The sequence below is a fragment of the Neodiprion virginianus genome, chromosome 4, assembly GCF_021901495.1.
Source record: "Neodiprion virginianus isolate iyNeoVirg1 chromosome 4, iyNeoVirg1.1, whole genome shotgun sequence".
In the NCBI taxonomy this organism is placed as follows: domain Eukaryota; kingdom Metazoa; phylum Arthropoda; class Insecta; order Hymenoptera; family Diprionidae; genus Neodiprion; species Neodiprion virginianus.
Genome location: NC_060880.1, coordinates 15,385,169 through 15,408,462, shown reverse-complemented (window position 1 = coordinate 15,408,462; position 23,294 = coordinate 15,385,169). Strand labels below are relative to the sequence as shown.

General features: G+C 38.0%; 5 protein-coding genes and 1 long non-coding RNA gene across 18 annotated transcripts; 3 read left to right on the top strand and 3 right to left on the bottom strand.

Moving 5' to 3' along the window:
• Nucleotides 1–638: 638 nt before the first annotated feature.
• LOC124303744 (alpha-1,3-mannosyl-glycoprotein 2-beta-N-acetylglucosaminyltransferase) lies at nucleotides 639–5,488 on the bottom strand. Of its 3 annotated transcripts, none has more exons than XM_046761347.1 (11): nucleotides 4,834–5,488; nucleotides 4,023–4,150; nucleotides 3,814–3,919; nucleotides 3,638–3,738; nucleotides 3,092–3,322; nucleotides 2,868–3,006; nucleotides 2,544–2,772; nucleotides 2,316–2,420; nucleotides 2,135–2,225; nucleotides 1,890–2,060; nucleotides 639–1,805 (listed from the first exon to the last, which is right to left on the bottom strand). In XM_046761347.1, the coding sequence occupies exons 2-11, from the start codon at nucleotides 4,125–4,127 to the stop codon at nucleotides 1,692–1,694; spliced, it is 1,392 nt and encodes a 463-aa protein (XP_046617303.1). In that variant the 5' UTR covers nucleotides 4,128–4,150; nucleotides 4,834–5,488; the 3' UTR covers nucleotides 639–1,691. The 3 variants fall into 3 exon arrangements, with proteins under 3 accessions (XP_046617303.1, XP_046617301.1, XP_046617302.1); XM_046761345.1 differs by having other exon boundaries at nucleotides 640–1,805; nucleotides 3,092–3,325; nucleotides 4,834–5,476; XM_046761346.1 differs by lacking the exon at nucleotides 4,834–5,488 and adding an exon at nucleotides 4,578–4,716 and having other exon boundaries at nucleotides 640–1,805; nucleotides 3,092–3,325.
• A 199-nt stretch (nucleotides 5,489–5,687) lies between these two features.
• On the top strand, nucleotides 5,688–11,352 carry LOC124303742 (cullin-1). 3 transcript variants are annotated; one of them, XM_046761340.1, is made up of 14 exons: nucleotides 5,688–6,367; nucleotides 7,308–7,530; nucleotides 7,678–7,840; nucleotides 7,928–8,146; nucleotides 8,216–8,470; nucleotides 8,550–8,843; nucleotides 9,080–9,373; nucleotides 9,476–9,655; nucleotides 9,740–9,889; nucleotides 9,971–10,089; nucleotides 10,191–10,311; nucleotides 10,406–10,512; nucleotides 10,637–10,856; nucleotides 10,971–11,352. In XM_046761340.1, exons 2-14 carry the CDS (start codon nucleotides 7,367–7,369, stop codon nucleotides 11,049–11,051), a joined length of 2,367 nt encoding a protein of 788 aa, XP_046617296.1. In that variant the 5' UTR covers nucleotides 5,688–6,367; nucleotides 7,308–7,366; the 3' UTR covers nucleotides 11,052–11,352. The 3 variants fall into 3 exon arrangements, with proteins under 3 accessions (XP_046617296.1, XP_046617299.1, XP_046617298.1); XM_046761343.1 differs by having other exon boundaries at nucleotides 5,689–6,367; nucleotides 9,110–9,373; XM_046761342.1 differs by lacking the exon at nucleotides 5,688–6,367 and adding an exon at nucleotides 6,527–6,776.
• A 199-nt stretch (nucleotides 11,353–11,551) lies between these two features.
• LOC124303748 (testis-expressed protein 9) lies at nucleotides 11,552–15,625 on the bottom strand. Its single transcript, XM_046761360.1, has 6 exons — nucleotides 15,244–15,625; nucleotides 15,039–15,171; nucleotides 14,778–14,951; nucleotides 14,587–14,721; nucleotides 14,302–14,436; nucleotides 11,552–14,214 (listed from the first exon to the last, which is right to left on the bottom strand). Exons 1-6 carry the CDS (start codon nucleotides 15,516–15,518, stop codon nucleotides 14,131–14,133), a joined length of 936 nt encoding a protein of 311 aa, XP_046617316.1. The 5' UTR covers nucleotides 15,519–15,625; the 3' UTR covers nucleotides 11,552–14,130.
• Nucleotides 15,626–15,717: 92 nt separating this feature from the next.
• On the top strand, nucleotides 15,718–18,285 carry LOC124303745 (E3 ubiquitin-protein ligase RING1-like). 4 transcript variants are annotated; one of them, XM_046761352.1, is made up of 6 exons: nucleotides 15,718–16,135; nucleotides 16,215–16,677; nucleotides 16,776–17,063; nucleotides 17,136–17,479; nucleotides 17,605–17,894; nucleotides 18,007–18,285. In XM_046761352.1, the coding sequence occupies exons 1-4, from the start codon at nucleotides 15,893–15,895 to the stop codon at nucleotides 17,351–17,353; spliced, it is 1,212 nt and encodes a 403-aa protein (XP_046617308.1). In that variant the 5' UTR covers nucleotides 15,718–15,892; the 3' UTR covers nucleotides 17,354–17,479; nucleotides 17,605–17,894; nucleotides 18,007–18,285. The 4 variants fall into 4 exon arrangements, with proteins under 4 accessions (XP_046617308.1, XP_046617307.1, XP_046617305.1 ...); XM_046761351.1 differs by having other exon boundaries at nucleotides 17,973–18,285; XM_046761349.1 differs by having other exon boundaries at nucleotides 17,611–18,285.
• Nucleotides 18,000–18,625, bottom strand: LOC124303749 (uncharacterized). The gene is made up of 2 exons (XR_006907976.1): nucleotides 18,291–18,625; nucleotides 18,000–18,198 (listed from the first exon to the last, which is right to left on the bottom strand). It is a non-coding gene; the product is annotated as an uncharacterized LOC124303749 (long non-coding RNA).
• A 46-nt stretch (nucleotides 18,626–18,671) lies between these two features.
• LOC124303746 (plasma membrane ascorbate-dependent reductase CYBRD1) lies at nucleotides 18,672–22,474 on the top strand. Of its 6 annotated transcripts, none has more exons than XM_046761354.1 (6): nucleotides 18,672–18,810; nucleotides 20,207–20,428; nucleotides 20,947–21,155; nucleotides 21,257–21,411; nucleotides 21,563–21,745; nucleotides 21,893–22,474. In XM_046761354.1, the coding sequence occupies exons 1-5, from the start codon at nucleotides 18,771–18,773 to the stop codon at nucleotides 21,726–21,728; spliced, it is 792 nt and encodes a 263-aa protein (XP_046617310.1). In that variant the 5' UTR covers nucleotides 18,672–18,770; the 3' UTR covers nucleotides 21,729–21,745; nucleotides 21,893–22,474. The 6 variants fall into 6 exon arrangements, 5 of the variants coding, with proteins under 5 accessions (XP_046617310.1, XP_046617311.1, XP_046617312.1 ...); XM_046761355.1 differs by lacking the exon at nucleotides 18,672–18,810 and adding an exon at nucleotides 18,914–19,051; XM_046761356.1 differs by lacking the exon at nucleotides 18,672–18,810 and adding an exon at nucleotides 18,944–19,074.
• Nucleotides 22,475–23,294: the final 820 nt, after the last annotated feature.

The following is a 23,294-nucleotide window of genomic DNA, read 5'->3' as shown; positions in this document are numbered from 1 at the left end:
ATCCCTTTCATTATACACCTACTGCGGACGCCAAACTGAAATTTCGGTTTCGCGGATTTGAATATTGTCCGTTGATTGCGGAGTTCTAAATCAGCGAACCAGCGAACCAAGACTAGTTCCAGAAATGGAAAAGTCCGTTTAATTATCCGAGCCTGCAGCCTCTGCCGTACTGTTTCAAACTCATAACTGCAAGCTGACACCTCGGGATCGATACCATGCGTATGGTCTGGCGCCTGGTAAACCTGCACGAGCATCGCTTCGCTGACTAGACTTCGCGTGAAATAGGGAGTTTGCAAAAGAAGCCTGTCTGCTGGAAGACATTCGTAAATAATTACAGACCCCGTGCGGAGACGAGATTGAAGTTATTAACGTTATCGTAACGAAACATTGGGAAAATAGTAATTATTTTTTAATTTTTTACAATGACGTTTAAGGAACGAAGATTTCAAAATATGCCTATGTTTTGTTTTATTACGGTTTTACAGAATTTCAAGCAATTCAAAAATCGCAAAGTAACGGTTTTTCACCAGCATGAATCGTTACGATAACGTTACTAACTTCAATATGGTGAGCAGAGTACAATGATCGGATAAAAGAAAAGGGTGTAAAAACTGACACGTTTGTTTTCACTGCGTCAAACGAGAACAGCGACTTTTGCTTTCTGACTCGTTATTATTATTTTTTTTATTGTTGCGTGTTTTCCGTTTAATTACATTCTTTTTTTGAGAATCGAGATGAAAATTAATAAAAACACATTCTGATTATGATTTATAGATAATCTTATAATTGGTATCAATCTTTTTTTTGTCTTTTGTAAAAGATATTCTAATTACAATATAATATTGTTATGTATAATATATAGACCTATATGTATAGTATATCACTTATCGATGTTATGCTATTGTTTCTTGTACAGAATAATTACATTATTATTTAAGGATAAAATAATAATAATAATTACAATGTTAATTTCTTTATTTCTAATAGTTTTGTTTCATATATATAGAGGTATATAGCTTATTGTAATTGTTTATATTTATAATTTATATATATATATATATATACCTATACGTAACTTATAAGGAACTTGAAACAACTTATTTTTTCACTGTAACCAAGTCACGCAAAGTGCCAATAATATTCTTTATCATTGACTCTGAATATACTAATAAAATAAATAAATGTACATTATAATTCAATTAGTTGAATTGAAATTATAATTCACAAAGGATATTTAAATCGGTAGAAAGCAGATAACGTTAAACAGACATAGAGAAAGAGAGAGAGACAGAGAATGAAAGAATGAAAACAGACATAAATATGAATACCTAATAAGTTTTGCGCACAATATCCACGCGTTTGAGCGATCTGCAAATAGCGCGTTTGTCAATAATGCTTAATCGGTATATATATGACATTGATCGATGAGTTCAGCGATGCGTAAATGTTGTAGGAAGTTGAGGCAATATAAAATCACGCGCGCCTTGTAGGTACATAGGTATTTGCGTATTTAAAAATTGACATTCAATTTGATATAAGATCCTTCGGAGGCTGAAAACTTTCGCAATAATGAATTATAGGCAAGACGACAAGTGCGAATGAAAAAGAGAAAGAAAAGAGAGTAGATACCCGACCTGGCTCACTCGTTGAACGCTCTAAAGATCGTTTTCGTTTCTGTAGAGAGCTCTGTGTTAGCTCCACGTTATGTCGTAGCCAGCCCAGTTGGCGTTCGGTGCCAAATGCACTCTTCTGCCACGGTAGAAGAACGTGACAACACCGCGATAGCTCGTGCGAGGTACACCGCTCTGAAAGAATATTAGGATGAAATTGTGAGGAACAGAAACAAGAGTGGACCAGTAGTTTTTGCGAATTCGAGGGAAGACACCCACCCGAAAATCGTCCATCAGGCCGAGCATTTTTGCTGTATTTTTATACGCCTGACGAGTGTGGTACGGGATCCTCACTGGGCTAGATTTTGGTAACGTGTCACTTTTCAGTTCCGAATAGTTTACCACTCTCGACTGATACACTTCGTTCACAAAGGCCATGTCATAATTATCCTTCGGAGACGAAAATTGTTGTATGGTTAAAGAGGTTTAGCAATGAGTTGATATGAGGGAAAGGGATTACTCACTTTTAATAAATAGGTTAAATTCATCTTGGTGAAAGGCACAAATACGTCGTTTAACTTAATGAATTTCAGATGCTTTTCGTAGAACAGCCCGCTGAAAAATAAATCGCAAGATTCAAAACTCGTTGCTGGAGTTATAAATTTCCTCCAGATCTATTTGCTGGAAAATATTAACTCTACCCACTTGCTAACTCCAATTTTTCCGAACGTTCGCGTCCTGGATAGTTCGGGTCGAATACAAGCCCTGTCTTTTCTTTGCTCTGGTTTTCGAATCCAGTCATCCCAGTATCTGGAATTAATTTTTTGAAAATAACAGTGGATGGAAGAGTATTAAGATTTTATGTTTTGGAAAAAGAATGAGGCAGTTTCGTTATTCCAAATTCATCGTATATAAGACTGTAATTAAACTCACGATTTTGGCCATTTTGGTCCTAACTCCATCCAAATGTCTTTAGTGAGCATCCAACCAAGGCCGGGAAAGAAATCTGTCCGATACAATAAGTGATGACCACTATCGTCAACCAGTTCAGATTTTCCATTGTCGTTCCAGGCAGAAATGCACCAAAGAGAATTGTCTTTGACGAGCAGAGGGTAAGTGCCCAGAAAGTACTCGAAAAAGTCTGGAGCTACATCTAGATCGTCTGAAATAAAAGTGGATAACCCGCATCCATGAGATTCAGAGTAAACTTGTTTTGATAGAAACGAAATTTCGCTGCATCCAGATTCTTCTCCTTACCTTCAACGATGATCGCGGTCTCAAATCCGAACTCTAAGAAGACTTGATTTAATGCCCAGCCGTAGTGTCGAGCTATCTTGAAATAGCCTTTGAATTTTTTCTCTTTTGGAGGAATGTCTATGTCCGATTGGTCTGGTTGCTTAAAAGACGAAGGAGTTTGATTCAAGTACATTATCGAATATTCGGGATGGCTAAAGTTTGAGATGGGTAATAAACCAGCTTACTCTTATGTGCGTCAGTTGTTCTCCATAGCTTTGAATCACATTCGTAGTCGGTTCGTGTTCGCAGTCCTGGCTGACAATGATCGGAAATTGTTCGGCGCTTGGCCTCAGTCTGATCAGCTGATCGAGACATCTCTTCACAGTAACTCTGTTGCATGAAAATACTAGAACTGCAATCACGGGTTCCTCATTTGTCAGTGATTTTTCTGGTGCAACATGCTGAGCTTCGTCTACCTGCTGAATAGTGAATATAAAGTCGTTTGAAAACTAGGAAATGAAGGGTGAAGAGGGGAAACAGCTATATTTCATCTCTCGTTGAAAATGATATAGCGATACCATTATTATTGCATTAAAGAGTACTTTCCGAAAATACCACTGTTGGATGAGAAATTCAGTATTACACCTCGAAAAACCTGCCAGTAGAATCGATACCGAATGTACTCTTACGGAAAAGGAAACATTCATTTCCATTTTTCTTGATATCAGAATGAGTGGACTATAGCGGTTTTTCCCCTGGACCCTTCAAATGTCTTACGCCAAAAAACTCACTATTTTCAAATCCTGTTCGGCGGCTTCTAGTTTGTCTCGTTCGGCATTTTGCGCCTCTTCTGCATTCTTCACGACAGTAGACTCCGCGTTTTCTGCTTCGTCTGAAAATCACGAACGTCAATAAATCGATGGAGCTTCAATTGACCGTAATAATTCCAATTCAAAATGAGGCTTACTCTGATCCTGTAATTTACCACGAAGATGTTGAATGAGTTTTTTATTCTCCGCAAATTGTTCTTTCACTCTTTCTTCGATATCACGAATTTTTGCTGCGATGTTGCCCTGTAATTTTGGAGTTGGGAATAATTTTTAGTCATCAATATCAGGGGTGTATTTCCAGAGTTTCATTATCAATTCGTGCACGGAATCAACACTTGATATTCACCTTATTTTGTTCTTTGCCGATTGGACGATCAAGAAATAGAAAGTAAGTTATGACACCCCATACGCAGAGAGATGCGAATATGAAGCTGATTGATTTTTTCCGCATGGCACCACCGAACGTCACCTCATCTGCGAGTGTATTTCATTAACACATTATATATGTATATGTATAATTTGTGATGATGGATGTATCACTGTCGAGATATCAAAAGGTTATCAATTCTGTGATTAACTGTGACAAAAAAATCGAATGGAGGATAATGTGAATGTTAAATATTTCCATGTTCATAGAGCATTATCATTCATTATCAGACTACATTCGGTTTGTGATGTTTATTCCCATTCAGTGATAAGAACTTATCCAATGCAGATACTCATCTCAAGCTTGTGAAATTATGACATAAAATATCATTCCTCCGGAAATTGTTAGGCTCGATTAAAATTTTGTTACGATCGATTTCACGTTTAGCAAATTTGCACACAATATCAGGTAAAAAATGCTCTCTGTCAAAAAGAATCTTTTAACTGTGTCCGGACAATTGTTATTGCTTATTACCTTTGGTGTTTACGTTTCAGATGTTTTTTCTTTTCAAATTTTTCTATCGGAGTAGCAGAAATTAAGGGACGAGTGACTTTCCAAAACTTTGAGGAAAATTCGTAATAGCGAAACCACGTCTACAGATACGTTATCCGAGGACAGCTTTTGGACGGCTTAGTGCCACGTTTATCTTCTCGACAAATGATTATTATTTGTACAAGTGCTAGGTAAACTAACCAATACATAGACTGGAGTTAAGTCAAGATATATTTACCGTATTTCTGTATTCAGCTGACATTAATCGGCATTTAATACTGTCACAATATAAGCCAGTAATAATTATCCTAATAACGATTAATCTTCACATTATTTATCCCGTTTTTGTTCAGACACGACTGGTGAAGTACGTAACGCGTGTCGACGACGGCAGGCTGCAGCTTTGCTTAGCGGAATGTCAGGTTCTGTCATTACAGCATGTTGTCATTCGATGCTATGACTGCTCTCTTTTCTTCGCTTTGACTTCATTAGCCTTACTGACAAGCTCGAAGCTATGCAAAATACTTCTTAGACTTTTTCCTCCCCAATTCTAGGCGAGAGATTAAGTTTGCTTAGTTTTTTTACCAGTAGTTTATTTTTCTTTCTCCTGCCTCCCGCCCCGCACCGACTCGACCGTGAACGATCAGTTTGTGTGGATGTTTATTTGCCCTTGTATGTGCATAATAAATGATTCGTTACTTGGTCACTGGACATTGAGAACCGGATTATTCAGCATGAATGCAATGAGGGGAGAAATTGCCGACGGCAATTACTGATACAGGGTCTGTGAGTGCATATATGGTGCATATGGTGCGTTTAAGTTTAGCGAAGTGTGTTAGCCTATGCATGCATAACACACAAGCAGAGGTTCAGCGCATGCACAAGTATCGAACACCGAGTTACGACTTTTGATTATCTACGACCAGGCTGAAGTTATCGAGAGAGCTCAGCTCAGTCGGCCAAGAAGAGTGACTCATAATTCGAGAACTTTCCGCATGCGCTGCGTTCGACCTTGTTAGACAACATGGCGGAACGGATCACGCGATGACGTAGGTGAATGCAAATGAACATTTAGGCGAATATTCTTCCGAGTTAACGTAGTTGAGAACAGGTCGAAACCGCTGTGCTACAAATTGTCCGTTTGCGTTTTTATCCTGAGGTTTTGCGTTTATTTATAATGACGGTATGCAGTTCGCAGCCGATACAAAGAAAATTGAGTAATTATATAAGATCGATTGAAAATTTTGCGCCATCATTATCGTCATTATAATTGGGTAGCCACCAGAGTCGCGCAAGTTCGGCGTCTTGAACGATAAATACTGAATACAGAACACATAATAATTAGTGGGTAAAAGTGAATAACTGGAAGTCGAACGCGCGTCGAATAGTCCGATGACCGCAGTCACCCTCGATCGAAAACAACGAACGGCCAACTCAACGCTAGCCGAGGGTATCCCAAGCTCTCTGTCCCAAGGATAATCTAGTGATCTCAGATTCTCTGTAGCGAGCCCAGAGTCTTGAAGTTGGCTGCAGTGTGACTTAACCTGTCAGAAAACGGAGAAAAGCACGGAGCACACTCAGTATCATAACCGACTTGTTAACCCACACGTACTGCGTATTCGTTCAGACAGATATTCAATCCTCTTTCGTGTATACATATATAGTGGTTCAAATTCTCGTCCGTGCTTTCCAACCAGACGCACCAAATCCACGATATTTCGCTTTTCAACGCAAGGCTCACATATTGTTATGCGGTGGTGACTTAGCGCCAGGTGAGTAAACCTTCCTTGTCTCCGAGATAAGATTTCTAGTTTGAGAAAGAGAGGAAGAAAAAAAAATGTTGTTTCCTTCGTTTCAAATGGCATTGAGGAGAGACAATGGGACCTTTCGCGTATGTTCTTACGTTTCGTTCTATCGACCGAATCCACTTCTTGCTTTGTATTTTTCGCAAAAATTTTACCAAGCGTAGTATCAATTTCTTAGTTCTTTTTGTTTTCTTCTTCACTTCTCGCATTATTCTTTCACCGTTTCTTTCTATCGCATAATCGGGTTACCCCAGTTACCATTTGCTCGCTAACGGAATTAACCCCCTTCTGTCACCATTGCTCTGCATTTTATGTTCGGATTCACATTTCCGTTAACGAGTTAATCCGCATTTCGGTCACACTACAGTATCTTCTGGTAAATATTAGCAGAACCGTTGATTGGTCTGATCGTCTTCGAATTTTGGATTCCAATCTAAACATATAACTAGGCTTTTATTTGCTACACACAGCCGATTTGGAGCTGTAACATTTTTAAAAACGATTCTCAAACCTCTAAGACGTATATTTCAACAAAAATAATAACGAATGAATTACACGACAAGAAAGAACCCTCAAACAAAGAAGATTTTTGAGATGTTAAGATTGGCACAACAAAACTCTTCTCCCACATTTCACACGTCAATCGTATCTATGTATACGCATCTTATCTGCGGATAACCAGTCCCTCGTTCATCTGGAATCTATTGTATTTATTTGAAACAGCGTGTTCAGAAATCTAGATAAGCCCTCTGCGGCTGGAATACATAATTTTACCACAAATAATAGCACCAACATAACATCTTTCTTTGTATTGCGGTGCGATTTTTATCTCCATCAAATTATTAGTATCGCCAGTCACAGTTGAGTATTACAAAAGAACGTGTGGCATTTCTTATTTCATTTCCAGAGTTATTCAAGTAGCAGGTAATTAGAGTGAGGCTGGTCAGACATTAATTTGGGAATAAAATGTCTGGACACAGAAGTACCGGTGGCACCGGAAGCCATCCTACTGGTCCTCAGGGTCTCAAGCAAATAGATCTCGACCAGATTTGGGGCGACCTGAGAGAAGGCATCGAGCAGGTTTACAACCGGCAATGCATGCCCAAGCCAAGATACATGGAGCTCTATACGTATCCTTAGATATCAACAATTGACTTGAAAGACATATTTCAAAATGTTTTTGACACTCAGCTTGTGATACCTAAAAAAAGAATCTATCAAAAATTTTACATGATGTATTTTATCCTTAACTGTAAAACTGATGTGAAAAAACACAGACACGTGTATAACTATTGCACGAGTGTACATCAGCAGTTGAACAACAGGACGTCGATGAAAAGTAAGAAGGGTCAAATATCGGGCGGCGCTCAGTTAGTTGGGCTGGAATTGTACAAACGTTTGCGAGACTTTCTGCGGAATTATCTCATCAGTTTACTGAAGGTGCGAGACGCCGATTAGTTATCCTTATCCAGTTTTCTCTTGCTCTATTCTTGCGATATTCAATGCCTGATTTCAATCCTCGTTTAGCATGGAGTCGACCTGATGGATGAGGATGTGCTGAAGTTTTACACTCGACAATGGGACGAGTATCAATTCAGCAGCAAAGTCCTGAACGGGGTCTGTGCGTATTTAAACCGTCACTGGGTGAGGCGAGAGTGCGAGGAAGGTCGAAAAGGAATTTGTGAGATCTATCAGCTGGCGTTGGTCACATGGAGGGATAATTTATTCAAACATTTGAACAAGCAGGTAAAACAAATGAGGTGAATCAGCGTATTTTTGATGTCAAATTACCCACTTTTCTCCACTACTTATCAGGTGACCAACGCGGTGCTCAAACTTATAGAACGAGAGAGAAACGGTGAGACTATAAACACAAGTCTTGTCAGCGGAGTGATTAATTGCTATGTTGAGCTGGGTCTAAATGAGGAGGATCCGGGCGCCAAAGGGCAGAATTTGTCCGTCTACAAGGACTCGTTTGAGAATGTTTTTCTTGATGACACTGAACGCTTTTATACACGCGAAAGCACTGAATTCCTACGACATAATCCTGTCACAGAGTATATGAAGAAGGTGTTTGACGAACATATAGCGAAACTAACGCCAAGAAGAAGGAGTGGGATGTTCATACAAATATTTTCGTTTTTCACAGGCTGAGCAGAGGCTCCTGGAGGAAGAGAAAAGAGTCAGGGTGTATTTGCACCAGACGACACATGACCGTCTAGCAAAAACCTGCGAAAAGGTCCTCATCGAGAAACATTTGGACATATTTCATGCAGAATTCCAAAATCTTTTGGACGCTGATAAAAATGTCGATTTGGGTCGAATGTACATGCTTGTCGCCAGGATACCGAATGGTCTTGGGGAGCTTCGCAATCTTCTCGAAAGTCACATAGCTAGTCAGGGATTAGCTGCTATTGACAAGTGCGGCGACTTTGCGGTTAACGTATGTAAATTTACCGATCAAACTTAATTAACTGCACGAAATTAGCCATCAAGTTTCGGGTCTTTCGATAGGAAAATGTTTGATGAACGAGTGTTGCTATTCGTCTCTTTCTTAAAAGCGACTTACGATTACCTGGATTTATATTGCAAGAAAGGAAAAGAAAAAAAATATTGAGAGAATCATGAAACTGAGCTTATTAATCATTACTATGTACGGTTATGGAAATTATTTTTCAGAACTTTATACTTACCATGTTGTTAGTGCAGGATCCTAAAATATATGTGAGCACTATCTTGGAAGTTCACAAGAAGTATAATGCGCTGGTATTGGTTGCGTTTAATAATGATAGTGGATTTGTCGCTGCTCTGGACAAAGCTTGCGGACGGTTCATTAACAGCAACTCTATTACACGAGCTGCTAATAGCAGTAGCAAATCGCCAGAACTCTTGGCCAAGTACTGCGACCTTTTGCTCAAGAAGAGCAGTAAGAATCCGGAAGAGGCAGAGCTCGAAGATACACTTAATCAAGTTGTAAGTTTTATCTAACTAATAGCAAAGTGTAACATCATCTAACTCGCGATCTTATCATCAAATGAAACAGCGAGGTTAAAATAATGTTCTTTCTTCGTTTAGATGGTAGTTTTCAAATATATCGAAGACAAAGATGTATTCCAAAAATTCTACAGTAAAATGCTTGCCAAACGGCTCGTGCAGCACATGTCTGCCAGCGACGACGCTGAAGCGTCAATGATTTCAAAGCTGAAACAAGCTTGCGGATTCGAATACACTTCTAAACTACAGCGCATGTTCCAGGTATCTATACGTAATCACGTTGACAGATTATATTCCACTTTTTACTATTTTACCTTGTTTTATTGAAAATTTATCGTTCTATAGGATATCGGAGTGTCGAAAGACTTGAACGAACAATTTCGAAGGCATTTGATAAATTCTACGGAACTTCTGGACATCGATTTTAGTATACAGGTGCTGTCGTCCGGTTCCTGGCCGTTCCAGCAATCTTTTACATTTTCTCTACCCACAGAGGTACTAGTTCTTTTTGCATACTTAGGTAATAATGTACGTGTCCCGAACAATCTATGCAACGCATTTGGTTTTGTTTCGCAGCTGGAAAGATCTGTGCACAGGTTTACCACTTTCTATAGTTCTCAGCACAGTGGGAGAAAATTGAATTGGTTGTACAACATGTCCAAAGGGGAATTGCACACAAACTGTTTTAAGAACAGGTGAAAATTTATTGTTAATCTCTTGCATCGCTGGCTTTGTTTTTTCTTTTTCTTTTTTATAATAATTCTCAATCTCTGCTAATTTCGTTTTTTATTTACAGGTATACTCTGCAAGCTTCGACCTTCCAAATGGCGGTTCTATTGCAGTATAATGTGGCTACACTTTGGACCATGCAACAACTTCATGACGCAACGCAAATCAAAATGGATTTTCTTGTGCAGGTCCTTAACGTCATAGATTTTTTTAAATAAATTTCCTGACTTATCGTGCTTTGCTCCATCTTTTTAATTGCTTTATTTCTTATTTGTAACACAGGTTATACAGATTTTGTTGAAAGCGAAGCTTTTAACTGTCCCTGCACACGAAGATGAAACTAATTTAACTCCATCGTCAACCATCGAACTATTTGCAGCATATAAAAAGTGAGTGAATACATTTCTCCTTCACCTTATTGTCCAGAATTCGTAAATCTCGTACTTTTTCACATGTAAAACTTGAAGGCTTAGAACTCATCATTGACCAACTATCGAATAATTTTAATTGCAGCAAAAAATTAAGGGTAAATATCAACATACCAATGAAGACGGAATTGAAGGTTGAACAGGAAACGACCCACAAGCACATAGAAGAAGATCGCAAGCTGTTAATTCAAGCCGCGATTGTGAGAATTATGAAAATGCGTAAGATCCTAAAGCACCAGCAACTCGTCGCCGAAGTACTAAACCAGCTCAGTGCGAGATTCAAACCGAGGGTGCACGTTATTAAGGTGAGGGTTAAGTTGATTTCAAGGATTTGTAAATTTTCAATATACAATCTTCTTTGACGGATGTACACAGCTTATCATCTTCTCGCTCATTTCTTTGATTTCTCTCATTCGCAGAAATGTATAGACATTTTAATAGAAAAGGAATATCTAGAACGTACGGAAGGACAAAAGGATACGTACAGTTACCTGGCATGATCTGCCTAAGTGAGACAACAAAGTAGCAGCTGTTTAAAACAGGAGAAACAACTTCTGCCGTACGCATCTGTCATTGTTGCTGCTGCTGTTGTATCTACGTTACAATATTTATTATTTACGTCGCACACAAAGTTCTTGTATACAACATAAGCCCCCTCCCCTCCTTTCGGCCCTGTATGAAATAAGTGTCCGACCGATCGCATTTAGCAAAAATGAAGAAAAAGAAGGAAGAGAGAAAAAAAGAAAGAAACATGGATTTTATAAAATATTATTAATAAATTTCTTTCATAGTTCAAATTTATTCGGTTATAAACGTAATTTGCAACTAATGACAGCCGGAGAACAAACCTTGTGGTTTAAAATTAAATGAACAATTTAAATACCAATTATCGATTTGTATTGTTTATGGAAGAAGGAGAAAATGCAATTTTGCTTCTACGTTAAATTTTATGATTGTTTGCTCGTGTCGTAATCTTCGAGACACGCGTGATTTTTTTTCCTATGTATTCAGTATTTTTTTATATTTTATTAGATGCGTACACCTGTTAAATTAACTAGCTGAACAGACTCGAAACGCATCTTCTATCTATAGATAATTTTGATAAATACTTGCATCATATCGGGCACCAGTTTTTTTTCTCGTTTTGTTATCAAACAATCCTTGGTAATTTACGAACAACGTTTTTTATCACTGTTGTTGTAAATTGATTGCAAGCTCGCTGTGCGTTACCGGTTTTCTTTTTTTTTTTTTTTTCACCAAAAGGTAAACATGTGAACTTCTTTGGTTTGAGAAAACTTCATGGATCATATTCAAGATGAAGGATTAGAGATATTTTCTTGGCATAATTGTAATTATTTTTTTTCTGATTTTTATTCTAGTTTGTTCTTGATTGATCGATAATTACGTAATGTTAATAAAATATTTTATTGTAGTGTATTCGAATTTTAATAGCCACAAATCCTCCTGTTGTTATTGTGATTTTTTTTTCTAATCTTCTAGGGTTGCGCAAAGAAATTTATCTTAATTTTGCGATGGTTTTTCTTTCGTTTCATTATGATCATCGTGTAATGCTTAAGGACCGTGATAAGATTTTTGTGAGGAAGTTGTTGGATTGTAATCGAATTTCGCCTGTTCTGGGGAAATGTAAAGTATTGCAAAATCCAAATGGAAGTCATGCGAGATACGATTTAGAGACATTTTAGCAGATTCTAAACAAGACGGCGATGAAACAGAAAGAGAGAAGAAAGAAAGAAATGTCCTTAGCAAATAAATAAATAAGTACGCACTGATGTTTTATCGTAATTTGCAACCATAATTAAACGATACGCGATAGTTAGATTCAATTTTTAGGATGATATGTAAGTAGGTAACATAGCAGGTACAATTTGGGTCGTCAATGAAATAATATTTGATTTGATCTAGTTAAATTAGTAAGGATATTCTCAATTGTTTAACCATACTTGAACGTGAGATAACTGAAAATTGAGGAATGTAAAAATGAATGGTGTGTACACAGCACTAAGTCCATGGGATTAGTTAATACTGCGATGCGCCGTATTATTTAAACTGACAAAACACAGGGGTAAAGAAAAGAATAGAATTCTACGTACAAAATATATTTTATTTTATTGAAAAGCTGAAAAATTATATTTGGAATATGTCGCTAAAAGTCGGGAGGCATAAGATGTAAGATGAAAAACGAGGGTAAGAAGTATAAAAAAAGCATTGAATATTTTAATAATCGATGACAGCAATTTAGAAGGTAAAATTATAGAAGTATGCGTGATTTCATTTGCGATGAAAACATGAAGTAGATGATGTTAAAATGGGTTTTTCCTTTTCGTTTTTTTTTTTGCAATAATAATCGAATGATACATCAACATCACCGCAAAATCTATTCATACATATACTATAAGCTCACAACAATGTGTACGAAGCTTTCGGTATTTATTAGCCTACTATGAAACTACCATAATATTAATTAAGCCGCTATTAATAGATCCTCGGAATTTTTTATTAAGATAATAATAATCGTCATTCATTGATTCCTTCATTCATTTGTTCATCCATTTCTCAGGCTGCTCAGATTATCTCAAAAAATAATCAGATCATTACCACAATAAGAAACTGTTGAATTGTTTTCACCTCTCATTCACTGTCTTTACTTTTCTCTGCTTTTATCATTGTGATTATATATTTTTTGTTTCCATTTTACATTTTTATAACCAGTCAAAAGGATAATGAAGAGAAACAATTACAAGTGAAAAGTATATTGGAATAATTTTTTACGCTCAATTTTTTCCCCTAAATCCATTGAATTTTCTCTGTGCTAGGTATTATTGTATTAGGAGGGTATCTTTTATTATTCTCAATTTGCACTTCTTGTCACGTAAAATTATTGAGAGAAAATTTGGTTGAGAAGATTGGTGTATCAACAGTAAAAAAAAATCTTTTGGTGAATAATTGGAACGTGTCGACCACGCAGTGTAAATATTAATGATATACATATACATATAGACATATTAAAAAAAATTAAAATGATAAAAAGTAATCATATCGGCACGTTCACCAGACAATTCTTAAGTGATATACTATATAATAACAATAATGATGTTAAAGGGTTAAAAAAAAAAATGAATCAATAATACAAAACTCAGAGAAATAAACAAAATGAGAATGGGGTAAATCGTAAAAATGAACGATCAGCCAGACATATGAGTAAAAATTGAAAAAGTTGAAAAAAATGTATATTGCGACTAATTATATTTGGATATGTCATTTATAATGATAATTTTTTCTATTCAGTAATACTATTAATTATGTGTAATCCATTTTATGGGCTGTATAACGTGAACAAGAATACATATATACTGTTTTCCAATGAAAAGTACTTCCACCGAGTCGGTAATTTGCAATTATTTGCAATCATTTTTGCCTTTGAACTTAATTGTACATTTTACAAAGTCTTGTCATTTCTTTCACTTGATGGAAAATTCATGGAATGAAACACTCAGCCTTTGAATTGAGGATATATGTAATGCGATTTTTGCCTATTGTTACATAGATTTTAAGTTTATTTCAAACGTCGTCCAATTTCCAATCTAATAACTTCAGTAATTCTTCCTCTGTGTATTTAATCAGTATGTTTGCTTCCAGGTGTGCCTTTGGATATTTGTAATGCAAAAAATGATTAAGTTTTTTTTCCCTTTCTCTTCTCAAGCAATATGATTGAAAAGTGATATAATCTACCTTTTGCTTCTTGAGATTATCCACTAACAACATTTGCTTTTTGAAAGCATGCAGTAGCTCTGATCGTTGTTTTTCTAGGTTTACTATCGCTGCTTTCTTATCCTCCTCCAATTTTCGATTATCTTCTCTCAATTCCTGTAAAGCAAATTTTTTTACTGTCACGTTCATCGGGTTTCTGAATTTACATCAAATATAGGTACAGATACTAAATTCTGTCATATAAAAATCAGCCAAGAGACTGATCATGCGGAATTACAGGCACAGATTGATCAATATTTTAAGAACCTTTTCCTTCAGTCTACTGCTCTTCAATGCTTTGGAAAGTCTTTCATTCTCCTCCGTAGATCGATTCAGTCTTATGGTGTAGCTACTCAAACTTTGACTGGTTGCTTTCAATTCTTTTTTCAATGCATCGAGCTCCTAAAAAATTGAGAGAAACTGATGTTCCGAGCAATTTACATAAGAGACAAACCCACCTTTTTTAACGAAACATTCTCATTCTCACTTTTTTGCAGATTTGCAAGTTGTGTGCTGTTGGTGGCTTCAATTTTCCCGAGATTTTCTCGCAGCGATGTAACTTGACCACAAAACTTGACCCTTTCCTCGTCTAGTTTTTTATTCTCCGCTTGAAGCTCGCTGCTGTAATCACACTTGAATAAAATAATTTTTAGATAACATTGACCAGTTTCGAATGAAACAGAGAATCATTACAGGCAAAGACAAACAGCAAAGCCCACCTTTTTCTTATATTCTAGCTTGATGGCCTCGAGTTCGCTCTCTAGGATTTTTGCCTTTGATTTGAAAAATCTAACCACAGCGTCGTTGCGCTTCTCAAAACTTTCCTCGTAACTTCCATTGTCAGGGGTATCTCTGTGAAATTTAGTAATAGAATTGATAAGACCACTTTAGTGGTTCTATCGTGCGTACAACAATATGACTTACTTAATCTTTTTCGATCTGCTCAAGAAGCGCGGCAAACCTGCGTCAGACTCTGAGTCTCGTGACACAGAATCAACGACCTGTTTTAAGGATTTATCCCGCTCCCCATTTTTCGACTTTGAATTATTAACTAGACGTTCGTAAGCCGCCTCGCCGTCGAATAACCGCGTCGTGCTAACGACGGAATTGACTTCCCTCATAAGCTCCCTAGTTTTTCTTTCCAACTCGCCGTTTAATTCGTAAAATTTATTCTCCCTGGTCAACAGTTCGTCGGACATTGTTATATCTATTATGAAAATATTGATTATTGTTCGAAATTCTTATCCTCGATTTTAATCTGACAGATCTGATTGTTTGTTTACATGTTTTGACAGCTGAGCTAGAGTGTCATTACTTTTGGTTTGAAACCCCGCTAGGCGTTCTTCCCTATCGGCAGAGCGAAAGGGTAAGCCCGGTAAGCCAAGAGTCCGCGTCTCAAGCAAGTGACGTTAGGGAATAAACATTAGTATTCCAGCGCAACAAAGGTTTACGTTTAATTCTACGTGTTCGATTTTCCCCAGAAAGAAGCATCATAGTTGAAGAAGGAAACGTTTACTGCAAAGAAAATCTAGTTTGCTTACCTGACTTCTGAATCTGTAAACACCACGCAGAAATGGCGGCCGCTGAGCAAGTGGGTCTAAACAAAACGTGGGAATTGTCCCTTTACGAGTTGCATAGAACGCCGCAGGACGCGATTACGGACAATACCGAGATCGCCGTCAGCCCGAGGAGCTTGCACAGTGAGCTTATGTGTCCAATATGCCTGGACATGCTGAAGAAGACGATGACTACCAAGGAGTGTCTTCACCGTTTTTGCTCTGACTGCATCATCACCGCGCTCAGAAGCGGAAATAAGGCGAGTACTTTTTTTATGGTATTCAACACCCATCGATTTTCACGTATGCAATCCTGCTATCGATGCTCTCGATTTCCAGGAATGTCCGACCTGCCGCAAAAAGCTGGTTTCCAAAAGGTCGCTGAGGCCAGATCCCAACTTCGACCTCCTCATATCAAAGATATACCCGAGTCGTGATGAGTATGAGGCTCACCAGGAGCGTGTTTTAGCTAAACTGAACAAATCTCATTCTCAGGCAGCTCTGGTCAATTCCATAACAGAGGGAATTAAGCTTCAAAGTCAGAATAGGCCGCAAAGGTCTCGGAAGAACGCCAACGAACCTGAAAATGCCAATGGTACGGCTTCTTACACTGCTGGCAACACCAGTGGACGAACGACTCCCAATCCAACTGCCAACATGGCTAATCAAAGCGACTCCTCGCAAGGACCAACAGGAATCCCAAACAACAGTGCACTGATGGTTAATGTAATTAGCAACAGTCAGAATCACCAGAATTCTACTAACAGCGTCTCCCAGCCTGCGAGCAGCCCTGCAGTGTCGGGTAGCTAAGTTTTGATTACCTTCTTTGTTGCCTTGAACCTGAATGCTCGATACCAAATCACAGATCTGTATTGCAGAGGTTTTCTCGTATGTTTACAGGCACAACATCCCGAAATTCAACCACGCCTTCTCCGAAGCCTGCAAAGCGACAGAAAAGTCAGCAAAATTCTGAAAATGACTCTGCAGGGTCCAGTGTTGAAGTTGAGACTGGCGGGGGAGAATCTATGGTTGATACGGAGGGGGAAGGACCCGGGGAACCACTTATGCTGAACGAAATTGAACTCGTTTTTAAACCGCATCCAACGGAAATGGCTGAGGATAATTCATTGATCAAAGCATTGAAGGAGAACAGCATTCGATATATCAAAACGACAGCCAATGCAACAGGTGAGAAATTACCTATTTTCGGTATGAAAAAAAGTTCCTGATTGACTGATATTTTCTTTCGTGTTTTCCCAGTTGACCATCTGAGCAAATACCTTGCCACTCGATTGACGCTTGATTTGGACACGGAACTGTCAGAATCCCACAGACACTTGAATTTTTGCATATACATAGCTCCATCTCCCGGCCAGCTGGTTGTTCTCAGTGGTTCTCAAACGTTGCGACAAGTCAATGACAAATTTTGGCGAGTTAATCGACCACTGGAAATGTATTATTCATGGAAAAGAACCTAGGACATCGATTATCATTTTCCCCTACAATCTGTACATGTATGGTGGAAAATTGAAATGATAATCATTGCTGGAGGAGTTAAAAGGAAATCCACTATCGACTTGGCAAAGCTACAGCTACTAACGAAGGTGAAGAATGCAAATAGAGAGGAAAAATAAGATAGCAATTCTTTTATTCTTGATTAGATTACTTCGTCGAGAATAATATGTATTTCTTTTTGATGATAAAGATAAAAAAAAACATTGTTTTCCAGTTGCAGTGGCTCATTGATTGTCACTCCAATGTCTAACTGACTGTCTGCCATTGGATCAAGAGACGCGTTCCTACGCATTGGCGTCGCCGAATCGTAGTACAACATATATTTATACCTAATTTTTAAGGCAGCGTCGCCATGGCACGGAACTCACCAATGATTTTTTCGCACTCTCTGTGTAAATATCCGCGTCTTACGATTAGACGTGAGTGCACTTAGGTGAAAGGATCTGGGTCCAGTGACACTCATTTCATGAAATAGTCGACAAGTGACAAGATATGACACAGATGGTAAAGATCTCTTATTACGGTAATGTGCAAAATGAATATACGCATATATAAGTATCTGTAGCATTTCGAGATTTGTAGGTATCCTTGTTTCTTCTTTTTTCTCGCTTCTTAGTAATCTTCTCTATCCATCTGAACGCGATGAAATTAGCATCGCGCTTATGAAGCACTTCCAAATCAACTTCTGCTTAGCTCAGGGTGTCCATCAAAATTGGATAAAATTTTGTCAGGCAACAACAGTTGTCAAGATCTCTGAAGAATCTGTGTATCGGTTTTTTAATGTTGGAAAATACCATTTATAACCATCCTGTTTAGCAAATAAGTGATTATTCATACATATTAATTTCTATCGATATTTAAACCAAGAAGAATAAATTGTAAGATAAATATTTTACGTACCTCGAAAAAGAACTAGGTAAAACTGTGTTAATAAAAACAAAATGTAAATAGAATGCAACGTTGAAAATTTAGAACGTGAGTACCAAGATCTGTAAGAAAAGACAAAAAGATGACAATCGTCAATGAAATAACAGGAAAGAGAACCTTGAATTCGTAACAAGTATTAGCTGGTCGGTGCATGTTAAAGAGAAGCGGATTAAAAACGTGAACTAAACTTATTCAGCCAATGAGGTCGCGGGTTGAGGCGAAGCGGCGAATGACGTGGCCGAGGAACTGCGTCAACGTTCCACTTTCCAAACCCAGCGAACGGTGACTGAACGGAATTCGCTGCCACACGTCGCGTGGTCGGATCGCTAACCTCGTTGAAAACGGGGATAGCATTGCGTTTCCTTTCTCCCACGAGACGTTCGAGGCTAGAGAAACAATAGACGATTTTCGTCCCGTGGAAGAGTGTCTGCCGAAACGGGGAACGCTGCGATTATGCGTTTGCGAAAACCGCAGTTGTCTGCGTCGAGCAGCGGTTAGTACGGCGCAAAATTTACCCACCCACAAGCGTCTGTATAATCGATAGACACCGCGTCGCTGTGCGCATAAGCCGGGTGTATGTCCGCGGTTAAACGCAACAGCTTTGTAATCCACACCAGTTGCATAGAATCACCTGAAGCGGTGACAACTGTTGATTGCCAAGTTTGACGGCTGTTACTACCCGAACGATTCATCGAGCTGCAGTTCTTTTTTGGAATTGACAATCTCTGCTCAGAGTAAGCTGCACGCACGATAAGCAGTACGATATATAACACGTGTGCCGTTTGAATATAACAACATATCGTTCACACTGATTACGTGATATTTGTTTTATCTTCAGCATTTCACGTTGGACGGTTTTATTGTACCTACTTTCCATCGGAATGTTCCAGTTCGAGTCTCTCGCTCTTGTATTTACCAATGACGGCTGAACGGTTCTCATTATATTGCGTCTAACCTTTTTTTAACTTTACCTACATATATATGTATGTATTTCCGCGTTTGTTGTTGTAGTTTGTCGGCTGTTTTTCGCATTAATCGTGTAGCAGCTGTGGCTAAGACGTTTTATTTTCGATAACATTGATGCATTAGCTGCGTCGGTTTCTGTGTTATATTCTCTGACGCAAAATCGAGTTCTTACCTACAGGTATATCCTTATATCCGTTCAAAATGCCGTCGGATTATCCTTACGAGTATGAAACACTTCGATCGAATGGTATGTACGTAGGTACACAAAGTTACGCTTTGCGAAGCGATACTTCATTGTACTCTAATAATTAACGTCCTTGACGTCGGATATCGATCGTGCATCTTGACGCAACGATTCGTCATATTCACATTGTCATTTTAATTTGCTGAAAAATATTATATACCAAGAGAATATCTTGAAAGTTAACACTCGGTCACCGTCGACTCGGCACCACTCACGTTTTTCGTCTGTTTTTCGCAGGCTGGCCATCCCATATTTAATTTTAACCTGCGAAAGGCCGAAAAATGATTGCATCGACGACGACGACGATTATGTTTTCATTTAATGTATGGGGCATTCCCTGTCAAATCGTCCATGAATAATGATTTGAATTTTTATGGGTGATCACACCTAATGTGATAAGCTTTAAGGACTTTTTTCGATTTTCGACCTTTCGCAGTTTGAAATTAAATATCGGATGGCCAGCCTGCGAAAAACAGACGAAGAACGTGAGTGGTGCCGAGTCGGCGGTGACCGAGTGTTAACTTTCAAGATAATCTCTTGGTATACGCAGGTATGCATGAGAAAACGAGTTAGTTCGATTCTTTTGATTGTTAATTAAATTTTTATCTATTAATTTTTCATATCGTTTGAAAATTTTTATTATCAACTCATTACAACTATGTGCGATTTAATTTTTTAGACATGGATCAGCAACCTAATCAGCCAACTCAGGCCCAACTGTTGGAGGGATTTAATGTACTGTTCGGAATCACCGAACTTGTCGGCATTTTTCTCATTATTCTCGTGACGGTATGGGTTACCCATTTTAGAGGCGGTTTTGCTTGGACCTCTGATCCGGGACATGAATTTAATTGGCATCCGCTCTTGATGACCATTGGACTCGTATTTTTGTACTCAAATGGTAAATATGTTCAACTTCAAGATGGTGACAGTCTGGAAAAACCGGGTTTATTCAGGGAATTTCGTCTATCGGTAAAACTCAGCGAATTGTGATGAACTCCAGAGAAAAATATACTTTTTTATAAATTGTTTTCAAACTTCCACTATGCTTCGAAAATTCGGCTAAACTCACGTTCGGAACTGGCATTGTTCAATTTCTAATTATTTGTGTGAAACGAAGTAATACTATGTGTCGTGAATCGAAATTTATGTATCGAAGGTGCACAATTTCTGGAGTTTTTGGTCATAAATGCCGCCACTCAACATTACCTAACTTTTGTGGAAAAAGATCAGGGTATTCTGAATTTTTCAACGGGAAAAGTCCGGGAATTTTATTTTAGTAGAATTGTCGCCACCTTTAACACAATGTTCATTAGTCGCGTTTAACGTCTCGTTATTCAAGAGTATCGGCGTATAATAGTAACACATCTAAGTCCACTAATTAACACTTCAATATACTCTGTGCTTATCTACATATAGGAATGCTCATCTACAGGACCCAGCGCACCGTTAGAAAGCGTCGATTGAAGCTCGTTCACGCTGGAATCATGATTTTTTGCCTGTTATGCACCATCATTGGTCTTATCGCTGCTTTCGATAGTCATAATCTGGCCAACCCGCCTAAGCCGAATATGTACACACTGCATAGCTGGGTTGGCTTGACCAGCGTTCTTTTATTCTGTTGTCAGGTGAATTTTTCTCTTTGATGTCTCATTCCGTTTCAATCGGGACATTTTTTTGTTCACACTGTATTCCTGAATCGACATTGAGAAAATATTGACTATTTCAGTGGGTTGCTGGAATGATCTCGTTTCTCTATCCCACAATACAACCGCATTTACGAGAAGCCTACATGCCGCTGCACGTTTACTTCGGCACTGCCGGTTTTGTTGGTGTTATTGCAGCCTGTCTTATAGGACTCAATGAGAAGGCTATTTGGGTATTGTAAGTATTAAGTAACAACAATGAGGTAGAAAAAAAATGGAAAAGGTCAAAATATATCTATAAATTGACTTTTTTTTTGGAAAAATATTGGGTATATACATAATGAAAATATTGGAATGTTTAACCGTTATCCTTGAATTCAATATTTCAGACAATCATCATACTCTGAATTTATTGACGAAGGGATCCTGATCAATATTATCGGCTTGCTTTTTATCATTTTTGGTGGTTTGTCGGTTTATATGGTATCGCAGAATCGTTATAAACGTTTGCCAAGACCCGAAGACGAAGTTTTATTGGCTGAGCGAAGTAATTAATCAAAGTGCCCTGAAAGGTATGGGCTGGATTATATTTGCCAAAAATATATGAATTCTTACGTATCGGTGCGAAAAGTGTATCCGCGATGTATGTATTCCTGATCCAAATATTTTATAAAAATTTTACTTCCTTCATTTTTTTTCTTTTTTTTTTTTTACTGCAGGTACTGACGATTACTGTGAGTAGTATTTAACGGCCCGGTTCTTTGGATAAACGTTGAGATAGTGTACAGATGTATAAGTGTACATATACAGATATTTTATTTACTATTATTACAGATATTATTTAAACAATATACATTATACGCACACAAAATCACTAATGTTTATGTTGGGAAGAAAAGAAATGAGTTTACTTATCAAGGGTCGCTCTTCCTTGTGTACGCAAGTACCCGAATCTCGTCAAGCCTAAATCTTCAGACTTGCAAAGGAGAACTAATCTCTATTACGTGCGACACATTATCTTTATGTACCTACGGTATATTGTATTGATGTGATAAAATATTTGGAAAGAACGGAAGGAGACAGCTATACGTGATTAAATGTTGCCGCTTCAGATACACGTAGATTTATATTAATACTTGTAATTAACTCAGTGGGACCTGGTATTGAAATCATTAGCATTGCTGTGAATATACATGTACTTGAATACCGTCACAATTTTATGCAAACACGCACTTACATACTGCGTGTAAAGTATATCATACGATGTAATATTCTATTTTTACTATTTTGGTGCTACCGAAGCTATCTTATCACTGTTATTACACTATTCCTACCCATTACTCCAAGAGACTGTAAATTATATTTGTGCTGTTGCGTATTATCCATATCGTAATAATCTCATATTCTGCATAATCATATGTATAATAACAATATATAGTATTATTATGCATTCAAAATTGTTCTTTGCAGATATCACTTAATTTGACAGTTATTTGTATTAGTTATGTAATTCCTGAAATTGTCCAATTCTGAGACAAATTAAAATGAATATTAAGCACCCTGATCAGCTGCACAAATTTCACTAGTGAAAATTTGGTTGCTTGCGTACTAGGCACACGATCGACTTCGCAACTTGAATTTGCCGTTGACTGAAGCGTCAGTCAACGAACTTGCTGAACCAATTCAGGTTGCAACGCGGTTATTTCGAGTAATTTTTCACGCGTCAGTTTGATTGTGTCAAATATTTGAAATTACTTATAAAATACGTCGTCTAACGTAAAATATTGAGAGACTACGATACTAGCTTATTTATAAATAAATCAGCACAATTCAACGTACCTGCAACGATTGCAACTTTTCAATGACAGTGATTTCGTCGGTAAAAAGAAATTTGTATATGTCCACAGAGCTGAGTCGGTAAGATAAATCTGCGTCGGTAACTTCACAACGGTTAGTGCATGTACCCGCCGCCGAGGTGATTCGGAGTCACAGCGCGGTCGGTACCGTCTGTGGCTCGGTAAGTGTTCCAATCAACCCCAAACGAAACGATACCGTGTAATGCGCGTAATTGAAGCTTTGCGATGATCCGTAAGATGTTTTTGACTTCCTCGTACGACGCGT

Coding starts and splice junctions, on each gene's coding strand:
- LOC124303744 (XM_046761345.1), bottom strand. CDS start 4,127: ATGCGGAAAAAATCAATCAGCTTCATATTCGCATCTCTCTGCGTATGG. Junction 3,326..3,637: donor CCGAACAGGATTTGAAAATA/GTGAGTTTTTTG, acceptor TTCACTATTCAG/CAGGTAGACGAAGCTCAGCA. Junction 2,773..2,867: donor GACCGCGATCATCGTTGAAG/GTAAGGAGAAGA, acceptor CTTTTATTTCAG/ACGATCTAGATGTAGCTCCA.
- LOC124303742 (XM_046761340.1), top strand. CDS start 7,367: ATGTCTGGACACAGAAGTACCGGTGGCACCGGAAGCCATCCTACTGGT. Junction 7,531..7,677: donor AGATACATGGAGCTCTATAC/GTATCCTTAGAT, acceptor GAAAAAACACAG/ACACGTGTATAACTATTGCA. Junction 10,312..10,405: donor AAATGGATTTTCTTGTGCAG/GTCCTTAACGTC, acceptor TTTGTAACACAG/GTTATACAGATTTTGTTGAA.
- LOC124303748 (XM_046761360.1), bottom strand. CDS start 15,518: ATGTCCGACGAACTGTTGACCAGGGAGAATAAATTTTACGAATTAAAC. Junction 14,952..15,038: donor AGCTAGAATATAAGAAAAAG/GTGGGCTTTGCT, acceptor ATTTTATTCAAG/TGTGATTACAGCAGCGAGCT. Junction 14,722..14,777: donor AGAATGTTTCGTTAAAAAAG/GTGGGTTTGTCT, acceptor TCAATTTTTTAG/GAGCTCGATGCATTGAAAAA.
- LOC124303745 (XM_046761349.1), top strand. CDS start 15,893: ATGGCGGCCGCTGAGCAAGTGGGTCTAAACAAAACGTGGGAATTGTCC. Junction 16,678..16,775: donor GAGCAGCCCTGCAGTGTCGG/GTAGCTAAGTTT, acceptor GTATGTTTACAG/GCACAACATCCCGAAATTCA. Junction 17,064..17,135: donor AACGACAGCCAATGCAACAG/GTGAGAAATTAC, acceptor GTGTTTTCCCAG/TTGACCATCTGAGCAAATAC.
- LOC124303746 (XM_046761353.1), top strand. CDS start 19,485: ATGCCGTCGGATTATCCTTACGAGTATGAAACACTTCGATCGAATG. Junction 21,156..21,256: donor TTCTTTTATTCTGTTGTCAG/GTGAATTTTTCT, acceptor TGACTATTTCAG/TGGGTTGCTGGAATGATCTC. Junction 21,412..21,562: donor GAGAAGGCTATTTGGGTATT/GTAAGTATTAAG, acceptor TCAATATTTCAG/ACAATCATCATACTCTGAAT.